This window comes from Triturus cristatus, chromosome 8 (assembly GCF_964204655.1).
Source record: "Triturus cristatus chromosome 8, aTriCri1.1, whole genome shotgun sequence".
NCBI lineage: Eukaryota > Metazoa > Chordata > Amphibia > Caudata > Salamandridae > Triturus > Triturus cristatus.
Window position 1 is genome coordinate 835,373,791 of NC_140591.1, and position 15,378 is coordinate 835,389,168.

Genomic DNA, 15,378 nt, shown 5'->3' on the forward strand with positions numbered 1-15,378 from the left:
GCCCGACCGACTCCCCGGGCATCGCTCCCAGTCCCAGCTGCACGAAAACTGCTTGTGTCTGTGCTTCTATTTGTGCAGGCAGCCTCTCTATCACACACTTTGCTGGCTACTGCTGCTGCACTGTGACCGGGCAAGCGACTCCGGGGAGCCCAACAGCAGTGTGCTGACCATTCTCAACCGCTCCCGGCTACCCCACTGCCAGGGTCTTTAATGGTGCACTCGTTTGTGCCCTCGAATGAGGCTTAAAGCGGGCACCTTGGGCCCCAGCACTGCAGCTGTTTGTATTTCCAGAAAGTGTTTTTGGATAACCTGACCTCAAAATGTTAGTAAACTTCTGTCCCACTGGCGAGAAAGGCCCAAGAGTGATTTATCTCTTACCTGAGAACCCGACACATTCCCAAGTCTATTGCTTAATGAACTGTGAAGCACCTTTGTGCTTTAAAGCAGGATAAAGAACACCAGCAGGATGCACAATGCGCATTAACTTTAAAATGTTTTATTTAAATACACTTTGCACATGTTGCTACTTATAAAATGCAAAGTTTACTTGTGCCCTGAACGTAAACATGAAAATAAACTGGTTAAAAATGTCAGTGTAACTCCAGTAACTGTCTATTATGCTTTTTTTGAGCTGTCAGATGTTCCAAAATTTATCTTTTAATTGGAAAATTGTTTATTTACATTGTACTTCATTATGAACCGAGTTAAATTATTTAACTGTTCTAAACTGAAATATGTTTTACAAAGAAGAGGAATGCACACTACACCCTATCGACCACACTGGGTCTTGACACCACATGTTTGTTTACAGTATGTAATTTATCGGTATCTGACGTTTATCTACATCATTAACAAACTATAGATTAATTTAAAAAGTATTTTCATATTTAATCTAAAATTGTTTGATAGTGTGAAGCAAAATTAGAAATGTATGTTTCTGAACTAAATGTAGTATTTGTGTTTATAAATCACGTTGTAAATGTTTTTATTTTCTAATATATCTTTTGTTGTTGAAGGGGCTATCCCATGCTGCAAAGCGCCTTAATTCTGCCTTAATTTTCACACTCCAGGGCGGTGACCAATAGTAGAGCCGCTTTTTCTCTTTGGAAAAACACTCCCTCCCCGCTTTAACACCAAGTAGCACGCTGTTTATTTGCAGTCTGCACACATTATTGTGTGCCACTGTGCTTGTCCAAATTAACAAAACAGTGCTTTGTTTTCACTACATAAATAAAACAAGCATTTGCAACGCAATTGGTCTCACATTTGTGAGAGTTTGAGCTATGGGGATTGTAAATGACAATGCTGCTTATTTATGTGTTTTGAAAACCTGCAAGCAGTACGTAAACACACATTTTGTACTTATAGTCCTTACTTACAAGAAGCAAGGCTGACAGTAAAAGAGGCGCAGTTACTGCCAGACTTGATTCTCGTAAGCAACAAATATAAGTGCAAAGGGCGTGAGACCTATTGCATTGGAAATGCTTGTTAATTACTGCAGCCTGGCAGGATCTGACCCACATAATGGCGTACACGTGGCCCACATGTAGAGTGAGTGAAAGGCAGAGGCCCAGTCAGACCCTCGGTCATGCCTACACATCACACACACCTCTTCGTAGATCACTGTACTATCACAGACGCAGTCTCCGCGATAAACAAGCCATTTGAAGCTGATGCCTGGCTCTGGCTCCTGCTTACTGCAAATTCCTCTTGGACCATCGAGCCTTAAACGTGTTGAGCTTTCATGTGGCTTCTGCCTACCCGACATTGTAGCTTCATGCACAAGGAATTATTCACAAAGCAGAGACCTTTAAAAAAAGCAAAGAGAAAGAGATACTCATCTAGCAGCTAAATTGCAGAATTGCAGAATATCTCTAAGCTGAGGTTTCAAATATATGACTTTTAATAAATCCCTCTCAAGTCAATGACATTAATCTGAAGAACTAAGGTGAAACATTAATGCATATTAAAGAAATATGTTTTTTTTAAATATTTTGAAGTCACTTTATCATATATTTAGATGGTGTTGGTTGCATGAGTTATATTCCAAATATTTTGGCGGTCGTCTCTGCTCACCTTTTAATTTGTTGGCTCGCTCACCTCTACCCAGTCTGCAGTAATTGTGACTTAAAATCACTCTTGCTGCAGGCAAAGGACCCGACTGCACTGCCAGTCCTTGGCGTGACTGAAAAATTATTAGGGGGTGTCCCATCCTATGCACACGTCTCAAGGCCTGTCTCTAATGATCTAATTTAAATGTTCGGCTGCTTTAAGTCCTTTTTGTTTGCTTTGAAGGATCAGCTCAGATACATCTGTAATGTATTGAGATTATGCACGCTAGGACCCTTGCAGTTCTGGACGGACTCTAAACCGGAATTATGTAACCTGCTGGGAGGGGTTAAGGGCAGTGTGTGGTTGTATGTGAAGAATAAAGATGTATTTTGCAGAGCTCTGGGTGCGGCCTATTTCATTTGCATGCTCCTAGGCTGAAGAGGACGCTACAACATTCTTTGATCTGTGGCATACATTAAAAAATAATTTACAAACAGGATTGTTTGTGGGGTCTGATAGGTGTATACTCAGCTGTGACAGGTGTACTGTCAAATGCTTCTCACAATAGGGTGCACTGTAGGAGAGTAGGTTGCAAGTCTTTCTCAAGGGTTTATGAGTATGGTTAGTGCTGGTATGCAGTAGACACGAAGGAACTCAGTCTGTTTTTCTGATTTTCTTATTTGTACTATAAATGGTTAGTCCTCCCCTCTTGATGACACTCTCAGTCTATATATCAAAGAGAATGGACTGATTGGCTGAATACATTTTTGCAAAGAGAAGTCCTATAGGACATGGGCTGCACTGGCATTCAAAATGCCGTTTTTGCACTTTCCATTTGGTGTAACTAATTGATTCCATTTTGTTAGAGCTCATATTTTGTCGTGTGACTTTGAGCGAAAAGACCAGTCAATCTATCCGTACAAAGGCAGCTTCAATCTAAACAGTATTTTCTGCAGGATCATCTTATTCTGTATAAACATTTCTTTCCATGATGTTGGTTTTCTTAGTGTAGTATTCAAAGGTTCATTTTATGAATGGTTGGTTGTTGTTTCCCAATGAAACTCTGCCATTAAGGCTCCAGTCCAGTCACAAATATATAATTGATTCAAAGGATCTATGTCAGTGGTTTGTGTGGTTGCTCGTTAAGAAACTCATCTTTAAGGTTGGCCACGAAAAGGACTGTCTTTTATTGTGTGTGCTACAGATGTTCATGATTTATCTGTTTTGGAAGGCTTGCTGCTCTTTAAGTGGTACAGTCACTAAATTAATCAAATGTGCGGTTTCTCCTACTAAAGAGAGCTAATGTAGTACTCACTTCAGGCACAATAGCCGAGTTTCCTATCAAGTATTGCACATTATCAGCAGGATCACAAAATAAAGTATCCTTCTTAGGTTGAAGCTTGTCCTGTCTGGTTTGCTGAGGACATCTTGGGAACATCGGAAAGCTTCCCTGGGAATGCATTCTACGCATTACACACCATTGGCTTTGTGAGTTGTATCTCAAATGTGCTTGCTTTCTTAGCTGGTTTGATTTGTTTTGGGCTGCCCAGCTTGAGTTCGGCCCTTCCATTGCCCAAACGCTATTTACTGCATTCTTCTTCCAGTACTGAATTTCTGTAAACAGGCCTTTAAATCTTGTTCTAATCTTGTCACGTTTGCTGTGCATTCATATACAGAGGTAAAATGTCAGACTCTGTCTTCCAGGGACTTTGGTGTTTACTTTTCTTTCTTTGACTTCAAAGTGAGAGGATTTATGTGACAATCGTGCTGTCTACTCGGGGGTGTGCTGTACGATGTTATTTTTTTCAAGCACAAAGCAAATGAACTGTGCAGATATTTCAGAATATGGAAAGCACAAATTATGCACATTTTATGGCAATTCTGAAGTGTGGAGAAAACAAATATTTTAATACGATCAAATCAATCTACGATGTGATGACATTTGCGCACATTATCGTTTGTGCACTGTATACTTTTATCAGTAAAACTGTATGTCTCTACAAATGTAATGGTCATTTTAATTGAAGATGTGTTGTCTGTAATGTACCACACTATACATACTCCACGCCACTGCCCTCTACTCTGCAGCACTCCACACTATGCCACTCCACTCTAAGCCACTCTAATCTACTCTGTACCTCTGCACTCTGCGACACTCTACTCTATGCCACTCTACTCTATGCCACTCTGCGCCATTCCACTCTATGTAACTGCAATCTTATCTGCGTCACTCCACCCCACTGCACTCGATGCCACTCTATTGTACACCGCTGCACCCTATGACAAATCATTTTGTACCACTTTACTCTAAACAGTACACTGTACGCCATTGCACTCTATGCTAATCTACTTTCCACCACTACACTGTACGCCACTCTACCCTACAACACTGCACTCTACAACTCTACAACTCTGTGACTGAACTCTACGTCATTCAAGCCTGCTCCGTTGCACTCTGCCACTGCACTCTACTCTGTACCTCTCTATGCCATTCTACTTCACTCTGCGGCAAGGCACTCTACGCCAATGCATTCTACACCATTACACTGTACGCCAATCCATTCTACACCATTCTAATCCACTGTGCACCGCTGCACTCTGACACTGTAGTCTACGCCTCTCTAGTCTACTCCTCTCCACTCCACTGTACTCTGCTCTACTGTACTCTATGCCAGTCCACTTTACCCCACTGCACCACTTTTCTCTACACCACTACGCCAATGCACTTTGACATTCTACTCTGCAAGACTGCACTCTCCTACACTGACCTTCATGCCACTCTACGCCACTGCACTCTACGCCACTGCACTCTACTCTGCACCACTGAAATCTGCACCACTCTATGCCACTCTGCTCTGCATTAGTTCACTCTATGCAATTCTAATCTATTCTGTACCACTTCACTTCACGACGCTACAATCTACATCACTCTACTCTATGCAACTGCACCCTCCTAGACTACTCCTCCCGCGACAATCTACTCAGCTTTACGTCTCTCTACTCTACAACAATCTACTCCACTGAAAGCAACATCCTCTGTGCCACTTCACTCTGCTTTACACCACTTATAAACACTCTACACCACTCCACTCTACAACACTCTACTCCACTCTGACACTCTCTACTCCCCTGTATGCCCTTTCACTCTATGAAACTCGACTTCCTCCACGGCACTCCAAAACACTACATCACTCCACGAGACTCCACTTCACTCCCCTCCATACCACTCAACTCTACTCCAGTTTACAACACTCCATGCAACTCTATTTTGCCCCCCTGACTTTTAGCTATGGTAAACAGCAGCCACGGGTGTACAACGGCTTCAGCGTAGTGGCAAAGCCAATAGTTGTTGCATAAGCGAGACCTAATGGCTTAGTAAATGCTTGTTTAAATTGACCCTTTTTAATTTCTGAATTTCGATGCACAACCTTAACGTGAGTTTCGTCAAAAAAGTCTGCATTTTATTTTGTGTAAATAAATCAATATTTTGCACCATCATTGTTCACTTTAAGTTTCATTTTTTTACTATCAAAATGGGTTGCATTTATATTTTTTTAATACAATGATAATTATAGGTCTGATTGTTAGAGCATTTTTTTCAGCTAGTTAAACTTTGCTGCACATAAGTTCCACATTGCGCACAGAAATTCACAAACATGATTCACAGTCAAGATTGGCACCCTTTTTTGATCGTCAAACTGTATTTGCAATTGCCACGATTCTACAAGTTCGATTGTATTTACATATTCAGAAATTAAGTTCTAGTTGCAGTTGTGTAGGTTTTCCTGTAAATTTTCGAGAATACTTCAAAACTACTATGATTGTAGATATTTTCAAACAATTTGCAGGTTGGTGCTCAGCCCGGAAATGCATGGAATGTTACTCCAGCAGTGAGTAGCAGGGGGAGTTTGTTTCTCAGCTAAGAATGAAGCGTGAATACCCCCATATTGAATAGGGGTGTAATGGAACCTGTCTTTCCGTGAGGAAAATACTTTTCCCCGTGGAGTAACAAAACAGGTTAATAGTGCAAATGCACGTTTTCATTCTATTTACACATGCAGAATTATACAACTGATTTCAATTCAGCAAGCAGAAATGTTACCAATACGGCTACTGCTGTAAAATGCTAATTTGTATAGGTAACCAGGGATACTTCTCAATTTGTTTAAAAATTTTGAAAACTAAATATTTATTCCAAACGCATTAGTAAGAGTACATGTACAAGATTTTCCCTTTGTGACTCAAGCCCACTGTTAGTGCTGTTGCATTTCACTGTTCAATTGTGATCTTTTCAACTAGTTTCTATGCTACAGAATTATTAGTTTGCAGCAAAATTGGCATTGTAAAGGAAACGGAAAAAAACTGTAATTACTTTGGTTCATAAAAATATGAAATCTGCATAGATGGTACAAATTCTTTTCTGCACCGCTATTGTGAATGTAACCTGTCCTTGGTTATTAGCTTTGTGCTTCTAAACAGCAAACTATGTCTCAAAGTATGATGGTGAATCGGAGGGAGTGTATGGGTGAGCCTGTGAAATATAAGCATCGTCTTTAACATGCTTTACATCGATTACCCTAGTATACCCTAATTTATTTGGTGATTAATTTCAGAAATGTTTATTCATTTGAGTACATTGATCTAACATCAGGGCTTATACCAAGAAGTACATACAGCAAGAGGCTATGTGGCTTTGTTGCCCAATTATTCCCTCATAGGCTTTTTACCAAACTAATTATTTACTACATATTCAGCCAGCATAGCAATCTAAATCTGCCTGCACACTTTGAGGCAACATTGACAGCAACTGAGAGGTTGTGCAGAAGGTTGTTGTTTAGGATTTAGGGTGAAAGTTCTTGATGGCTTGAACAGTTTTTTTGGTCTATAATTCTATTTTAATGCACGTACAACAGAATTTAAAGAAGGGTGATGTAAGCAAACATTTTGTTCACACTAATAAATATGAGATGCCCTAACAACTGTCTGCTCACTAAACAAGCATTTGCAATGCAATAGGTCTCGCATTTACACAAGTTTAAGCCATTGGCATTATAAATGACAATGCCTTTTATTTATGCTTTAAAAACGAAAACAAAAATAAAAGGTTTTGTTATTTGCAATGTCAATAGTTCAAACTCGCGTAAATGCAAGACTTATTGCATTGCAAATGCTTGTTTGAACATTAGAGCTTTATTTTTGGGTACTTTGAGGTGTTTTAAACCAACACTACACGGAATGCTCTTATTGCAAGTGCCACGGTAATTGTTAAACTCTACTCAAACTTTCTTTTTCACAATTTGGAGATGACAGATTTTCTTCAAATTAAGCTTCCAATACCAGTTTTGGCACGTGCAGGTCCATCCTGTTCAAAACTTGAAGAATTTGAACTGACCAGACAGTGTGGAAATAGAAATATCGGCCCTGATGTATCAAAGGATTGTACCCATTCTGTGTCTATAGGGAAATGTGTTGGCACATATGAGTCACTGCTTGGTAATACCAGTCACAGAAGCCATGTCTATATGTTATTCCCCATTACCATTGGGAAAACATAGAAATGGTTGCAAGAATTTACTGGGGAAATAAAGTCATCATGCAGTAAGGGTATTTCTTCTAGGTGGGGATTTTAACAGATTCTAGCAGCACACTTGTAATATGGGGGCTTCCAAGTCTCAAGCCCTCTATAGCAGACCCTAGTGGAGCAGGGTCACCATCCATGTCATCATAAACACTGTTACCAGCCCTGGAATCTCAACCTTAGACATCAGTGCTATCAGGTTAGTCTAACCTGCTCAATTGAAGCAAACCAAGACTACAACACCCAGAATACTTTAGGTTAACCTTGAAAGCCCTGGACAGGAAACACAGTCTTTTGTGAAATATATGGAGTTGCACGCCGGACTGACGGGTGCTGCTGCTGAAATATCGAGTTTAAAAGAAGTGGGATTTTTTTTTTGCTGCTATTATGAGCCTTTCTGGTGCAGGCACTTACTGCCTATTCTTAAAGCTTATTGGTTTTGCCAATATAAACCGGCATTTTATTTTCTCCGAATGAGATATGAGCAGGCTGTTTGTTTGCCATTCCGTTGGAGGATATTTAAAAAGTGCTCTGCGCTGGTGCAACTTAATGAACTTTTAGACTCCTTTTTAGCGCAACCTGTTTTCTGGTGGTTAGGATATGTTATGCTTGTGTATAGCTGTGTATGGATTTTTAATGATTTTATGACGCGTCTTATTACTGCTGTTCTTTTATGATTATTGTTGAATAATCGAATAGAGATATGATGATGAAGGTATTCGTCAGATTCACTACTGCAACAATATCTATTTTCTTTCTTTTTTTTTTTTGAAGTTGTACATAGGCAGTACTTTAAGCGGGCAGGTAGTCTCCAGTCCTGAGTACCTGCACTTCTTCAATTTGAAATGGAGAGTTCCTGCACTTCTCAGCACTGCAGGAATACAGGTAATGGGAGACACTCTACAGGAGTACACGGGTATTCTAGATAGTGAGTACCTGCACGTCATTATTTCCATTTGACCCACTGTATATAGTACACACCTCATTCGGGTGACACCAGAGCCTTTTTTTCAGGTTGCCAGAATGAAAAACACACTGTAGACACAGCACACCTTGTTATGAATCGATACTGGGAGATTACATTGTGCGAGTGAACAGAAAGACAGCATATACACTAGCGCGAGGACACAGGTATGCAAGAGACGGGTGTAACTCGTCATAAAAGTTAGGACTGTAGCCATTAGACGCAGCATAGTAAAACTTGCGTTCACTGGCAGAAGTGTTAAGATAACCCCATGACTGCAGTCAGAAAGCCTGAAAAGATTTCACCACGGGTGGGGGGATCACATGAAGGGGGTTCAATAGGGAAGCTGCCAAGCCAGGTTTTCAGGATAACCGCTGCATGTGAATTTGTGTTGTGTGATACGCTGAACATCTGGCACGGACCCAGCCGTCTTGGACCAACGCTGGACTCCGTGACAGTTACAAGAGAGATGAAGTAATGGCGGTGGGCGCGAGCACATGCCTTTGCGGCTGCGCCCCTTGACCCCAGCTTCACTTCTGGAGAAACAAAAAGACCCACTGACATCCTGAGTGCCAAGTGCAAGTGAAAGGTACACCAAGAGAAAGTCAGCAAGACAATACACAAATGTAGCCAAGTTTGTTAAAAAGTAAAAAGCATATAATGTTAGAAAGGTGTCTTTAAAAATGAACCCTTTAATGGTTAATTGCACCACCTTTAAAAGAGAGGATATTAATAGCAGAACATGATGGTCAAGCAATAGCGTGATCTCCTTTAATGAGTTTGGTTAGGAAAAGCATGTAATGTTCTGCAAACCTCCACAGTGGCTGCCTGTCATGCACGACACCTTTAGCCCGACCTGCGTTTTTTTTTTGTTGGTTTTTTTTTTTTTGTACTTGCAGCACTTTGCATTCTGAAACTTTTAGTTTTGCTTTTCCCATTAAAAAATGGAGGCGCTGCATGGAAAGTGCTGTTCGTTAAAAAGCCAGGACTGGAGAAAGGTGTCACAAGTAACATGGAAGAACTTGGCAGCCAGGCCCGTATTATATCTGTATTATCAATGAAGTGGGTGTAACTCAGACCTTCACAGCTAAAACAAAGCCAGTAGTGTCTTTAGAGCGCTATCGAGCGCACACCCACTGCTTTGTCAAGGTCTCACTGCCTGGAACACTTGCAGCCCACCTCTGGTACAACCTAGAGGCAGCGCACAGAGTAAGGAAGCGCACTGAGACTCGGCCTTCATTGCCACCCCCATCCTTGAGCAGCAGGCTCTGCTGGCCAACACACAATAAACCCTGCGGTGTGGGGGAAGGGTGCACCTCCTCTAGCACAGACGGAGCACCGTGACCCGTCATTGTATCTACACGGGCCCACCGACAGCCAATCACCTGTGCTGCACTGGTACGGAATGTGTGCACTGGCTCCAGGTAGCCTTCAAAGCAGGTGACGAGGTAAGAGTAAAATAGGCCCGCCCATACTACGTCATAGCACAAAATGATAGACGTGGGTATGATGGCCCAGATACTCAGGCCATTGAACACACTTGCTTAGTGCCTGGAAGCTATCATACGTGTAAACTGCCGGCCCCATCATTGTAAGGCAGATAGACCTATACTGCACTGAGAGATCTCTGCCTCTGTGGCTGTGAACAGTGCGATCACCTTTCTTGTCTAATTGTGCACTCTTCACCCACCTTCCCTGTCTGAGGCACCACTCTACTGTGCACTTACCAATGTGCATTTCGGTCAATGGCAGAACACTGGACTAGGCATTGCATCACCCATCCTGTAAGATGTGAACTCGCCGTCCCTATAACAAGGCAACATAATTACACTTCGGTACACAGCGAGACACTGTACTATGCACTCGCAGCATGTGGTGAACATCCCTAAGAGATGGAACAGCAGAACACTGTAGTATACACTCCCCCTTTCTATAGGACGGGCCACTGTGATTTCGACACACCCTCTCAATGACAGAGCTGTGTAACTCACTATTGGTAGACAGCAGGGCACTGTACTCTGCACTCACGTAACACGTAGCAGAGCGCAATGTACTGGGAACGCGCGTCCCTAAGACAGGGAGCGGCAGACACTGTAGCATACACTCACTCTGTACAGGACTCTGTACCCTGAACTTACCCTCACATTACCAGAGCAGGGTAACTCATCGGTACACAGCAGGGCCTTCTGCAGCTCACCCTCAGATATACTGGGGCACTGTGCTACATAAGTGGGCAGCGTACGGGGCTCCACTGCTAGGCACCATACCCTCACAGGTGGGCACCATACCCTCACAGGTGGGCACCATACCCACACAGATGGGCACCATACCCTCTCAGGTGGGCACCGTACCCTTTGCAGACATCTGCGCTCACAGGTTCCCGATGTCTGCCCTTGAACAGGTGCTGTAAACACATCGAAGCACGCATCCTGGCAGGGGGTCGTGTATCCCCAGCCCGAAAGAAGAGATCCCTACATCGAGAGTAGATCCCCACCTTGGAAGCGCACTGCTCAGTGGACAGGATCCCTATTTCACATAACAGACCCCCGAGGGGCAGCCTTTACTCTCTCCGAAGATAGGGGTGCTCCGTGGGGCAGAGGGCTACGACGAGAAGCTGAACTCCACAGATTCCCTCTGTATAGAGATTCCTGATACAAGAGCAGACCCTTTGAGAAAAGATTTCTCCTCTGAGATCTTCCGCTCCTTGAAGTGCGAGCCGCTGGTTGGAGAGTACCCCTACTACGGGAAGATGACCAGGGTGTCTAACTGCTGGAATAGATTCCAGCTTCAGGGAGTAAGTAGAGGCCCCTGCTCAGTGGAGTAGATCCCTCCACACAAGTAGATCCCTGTGCCTCATCATAGGAAAAAAAACTCACCCAAGTAAAAGATAGATCCTTAATCCATGAAGCAGACTCCCTGCCCTGAAAGACATCCCTTAACCGAGGGGTCAACCCTTCCAGCCCACTATAAGTAGCAGACCCCGCTCCGTGGCGCAACTAACTAGGAAAGTGAAATCGCAGCATGTACACGTTCTGCTGAAACGCTGGCGAGCCGTACACGTGCACATCGCATGTCCGGGCGCGTGCACATCTCCTGTGCCCCTTCGGCAGAAAATCAACGACAATAGATCTCACCAAGCGTGAAGCGCATGAGCTACGTCGCAAGGCAAGACCTAAAAATCGTGAAGTTGGTGTGACTATAGGCTCTTGTCCAGTGAGCAAATCGCTGTACAAGCAAAGGAAACCAACTTCCAACTCGTGATATTGAGAAAGGTTCTATCTTTGATTTATTTTTTATTTATTTTTTTACGATTGACCAACCAAATTGAACTTGCAATTTTGGCTGCCCATTTGCAATACGGTCTTTTCCAGCGCCTTGAACAAGAATAAAAATACCTCTAGAGACTACAAAACCAAGTACAAGACTATGTTGAATTTCAGAAAATATTTGCTGTATTTTAATTTTGCATTTCAATTAAGCACATCTCTATCTAGATGGTATAAGGAAGCTGTACAATAAAATAAACCTGGTGTCACAAGGCAACCCCTTCAAAAGAAGCCATACTGAAACCCTTTTCCATAAGAATTCATAAACTTGGGCTGGTTATGATTCAGTTGCAATCTCAGCAGAGATCAAGAGAGGATATAGTTCATGAAATAAAAGCTAAGAGCTGTGAATAGGGAGTAAAAGAGAGCAAGAAGAGTGACAGAGGTAAAGTTGATGGGAAGAAAAATATAGAAAGGTTGGCAGGAAGAGAAGAGAAAATACAGATGTAAGCCTTCAAGTAAGTAATGAGAAAGGGCAGGCATAACTGGCGAGATAATACTAACAAAGGAGGTGTAGTAGGATAGTACAGTACAATAGAGAAATGTGGCTATCAAAAAAAACTCAAGACAGGGTAGTAGTTGAAGAGGTTCGGAGATTTCCTGACAAAGAGTACACTAATGGGGGATAACATTTAAGGAAGCTGTAGTTGATTCCAGAGAGATTAGCAGATGCGAGAGATGCGAGAGAGAGAGAGTTAGAGAACGATAGAGCGAGAGAGAGAGAGAGAGAGAGAGAGAGAGAGAGAGAGAGAGAGAGAGAGAGAGAGAGAGAGAGAGAGAGAGAGAGAGAGAGAGAGAGAGAGAGAGAGAGAGAGAGAGAGAGAGAACATGAATATCCCAGATAACTTTTTAAAAGGGGAAGGTTTTAGTCCTTTGCAGAAGTTGAGATCTTCTGAGCATCTCCTGTCAGCTGGGAGCAAGTTCCAGATGGAAGAGCGTGCTCCAAGGAAAGACTGATTTGTTGTTGTATAAGAACTGCATTTCGTTTTAATTTCTAGTCTTAGAGTGTCCGTGCTTCTTACATTACTGTTGTCATTCAAGATTTTGAGAACAATTGTGAGGTAGTCTGCCTGTTTATAGTGTGTTAAAAGTGATGCAAGCCAGCTTGAAATTGATCCTGCCTACTCTAGAAAGCCAGCGTAGGACCTTTAGGTCATATTTTCTGGTGCTAGAGTTTATCCTAGTCGCAGAGTGGAAAACTGTATTCATTGGCAGTAAGGAGGAGCTTAGCTCGCCTTACTATAGTACAAAGTAGCGAAGACTGGCTTGTACCATTGTGGTAATGTTATTAGGGTGTAACAGGGGTTTGATATTTTTTATGTGAATTAAATGGGGTGCTTGGTGATTTAGTTGCATGAGTAGTTTGGGAATACAATGACAGAGGGGTATTGATACAAAGACCATGGGGTTTTCCTTACTCTACCAGTATGAAAACATTACACCAGTCCTAATAGAACGTTATGTTTTCTGGAGGAACAAAGTATATGAAAGTTCTGAGTCTAGATTTCAAATCTTTTTGGGGAGAAGGTCCTAGTATTTCCAAGTCAGTCCCCTATGCATCGTGTGCCTTGACCTTAGATCTACCAATTTAAATTTGATTTGCCCTCCCAATTCCCAAAGAAAAAACATGGTATAAAATCTGTCAGAGGAAAGGGAGCTCACCTATGAAACTTGCCGAATCCTCATCATAGATCCATAGCCAACTTAACATCTTTAAATAAAAGTTTCAAAACAACCTTTTCAAAGAGACATTTAACTCCTCATCATACTCCATCAGGACCACCACTGTCTCCTTTTTGTATGGGACCTTTGTCTAGTCTTCCATCGATTAACAATTAAAGTTCCTCCTTTCATCCTAACTAATCGATTACTGACACTTTGTTTTCTTATTTTAAGCTGTGAAATAACCTTAGTGACATGTTAATGAATTACCAATCAGCTAAATAAATAATTGAATGTGTGCAAGACTACCCTTATTGTGACAGGTAACGCAGCATCATCATCTCCTTACATATCAAAAGATCATATATATTTTTTTATTAATATCAACCAACTGTGTTTCTATAGGCATTTATTGCACCTGCCTTCTAATAATAGCATACTTTTTGAATTGTCAAGGAATTTCAAAACAGCTGCCCTTGGATGGTCTGGTCTTTTGAGCAGGGATAATATTTTTCTTCAACTGAAACCATTGCTTAAAGTAATCCCAAGTCTGCTTTGCTAAATTTACATTCCCAGAAGGAAAACTCCTATGAAGGCCTCTTAAATAACTTTTTATATTCTCATTTTGATAAGATTCAGAATTAAGTAACTTTTTAGAATGAATTCAAAGTTTAATTTTAATGGTAGACGTAATTTAGCCGACAGCGACAAAAACATATTGAATATATTGTCTTTTTAAATTTTATTACACTTGCATTTTAGGTCGAGCGTTAGACTTTGATAAACTTATATGTATGATATGTTTACTTAGAAGGATTTTCAGACAGCCTTGTTAATCAGTTGGTCTCTTAAGGCGCCATTCACTTTTTTCTTTTGCCCACTCCACTATGGGACAATGGGTCATCCCACTTTAGCCACTGGCTAACTTCATTGTGAGTGACTGCATTCTTCCCTTTTACAAAGAGCACATCGACACGAGAAGAAGTTCCCTTAAATGCTGTGGACTATTATGGCATTATGTGTTTTTGAGAAAATACTTTTGCTTTAAGCCAGTTTTGTGTTTAGGCTGTTTCGGGCCCGGCAGCTTCCCCGACAACTTTTGGAAAAACCACGATTAAACAAAACAAGCATGGCAAAACCAAAAGGTTGGTGGCTTACACCAGACCTATTGGCTTTGCCAATTTTTGTTCGTAACCGTTGGATACATTATGACAGTCAAAGTCCTGATAATCACATCACCTACTCACAACCTTAGCTTTCCTTTGATTATGCATATTTATGAACTGGATATGGAGAATGAGTGCTATTTCAAAAGAAACAATGTATTGTCATTTATATTTCCTGGTTACAACTTTAATGCACTTCCGGTTTAAATTAAACCTGAACTGCAGGAACGCTGAGCTGCTGCTTTTTACAGGGGTGTTTGTAAATAAGGCTAAGAAACTGGCTGCATGTATTCCTATGGTAAAGGCCGGGGAGCTGGCCGAATCGCCCCAGGTTCCACTATGTATCTCTTTTACACATGCACCTTCTTTTTTGGCACTGTTGACTTAGGCAGACAAGATTATCTGTAATACATTTTTTATGAGATTAGAAAACAAAATTATTTTTATACCTGGAAAAAGTGTCTGTATGCTTTGTAGTGATCCATCTTTATGACTCACCGGTGATCTGTCTGTGTCTTTGATCACGTATTCAAATATTAAAAACTTGTTTAAAGCATAGTTTTCATGAAAACCATTGGTTGGCGAAAATATGTAGCACAATTGCTTAATGGTATGATTGTTCTAGCTTAT

The 15,378-nt window shown here is 41.6% G+C and overlaps 1 protein-coding gene across 17 annotated transcripts in view; it reads left to right on the forward strand.

Annotated features, from left to right (window-relative positions):
- Window positions 1–15,378, forward strand: part of MCF2L (MCF.2 cell line derived transforming sequence like) — a 927,044-nt gene that overhangs the window by 403,426 nt on the left and 508,240 nt on the right. The window contains exon 1 of one of the 17 annotated variants that reach the window (XM_085622303.1): window positions 8,405–8,515. The exons of the other annotated variants lie outside the window; for them this stretch is intronic. Within the exon in view, the coding sequence (XP_085478429.1) occupies window positions 8,476–8,515 (40 nt within the window). The 5' untranslated portion in view covers window positions 8,405–8,475. Of the gene's footprint in view, window positions 1–8,404; window positions 8,516–15,378 lie in introns of those variants that run through there. 17 annotated transcript variants of the gene reach the window in all.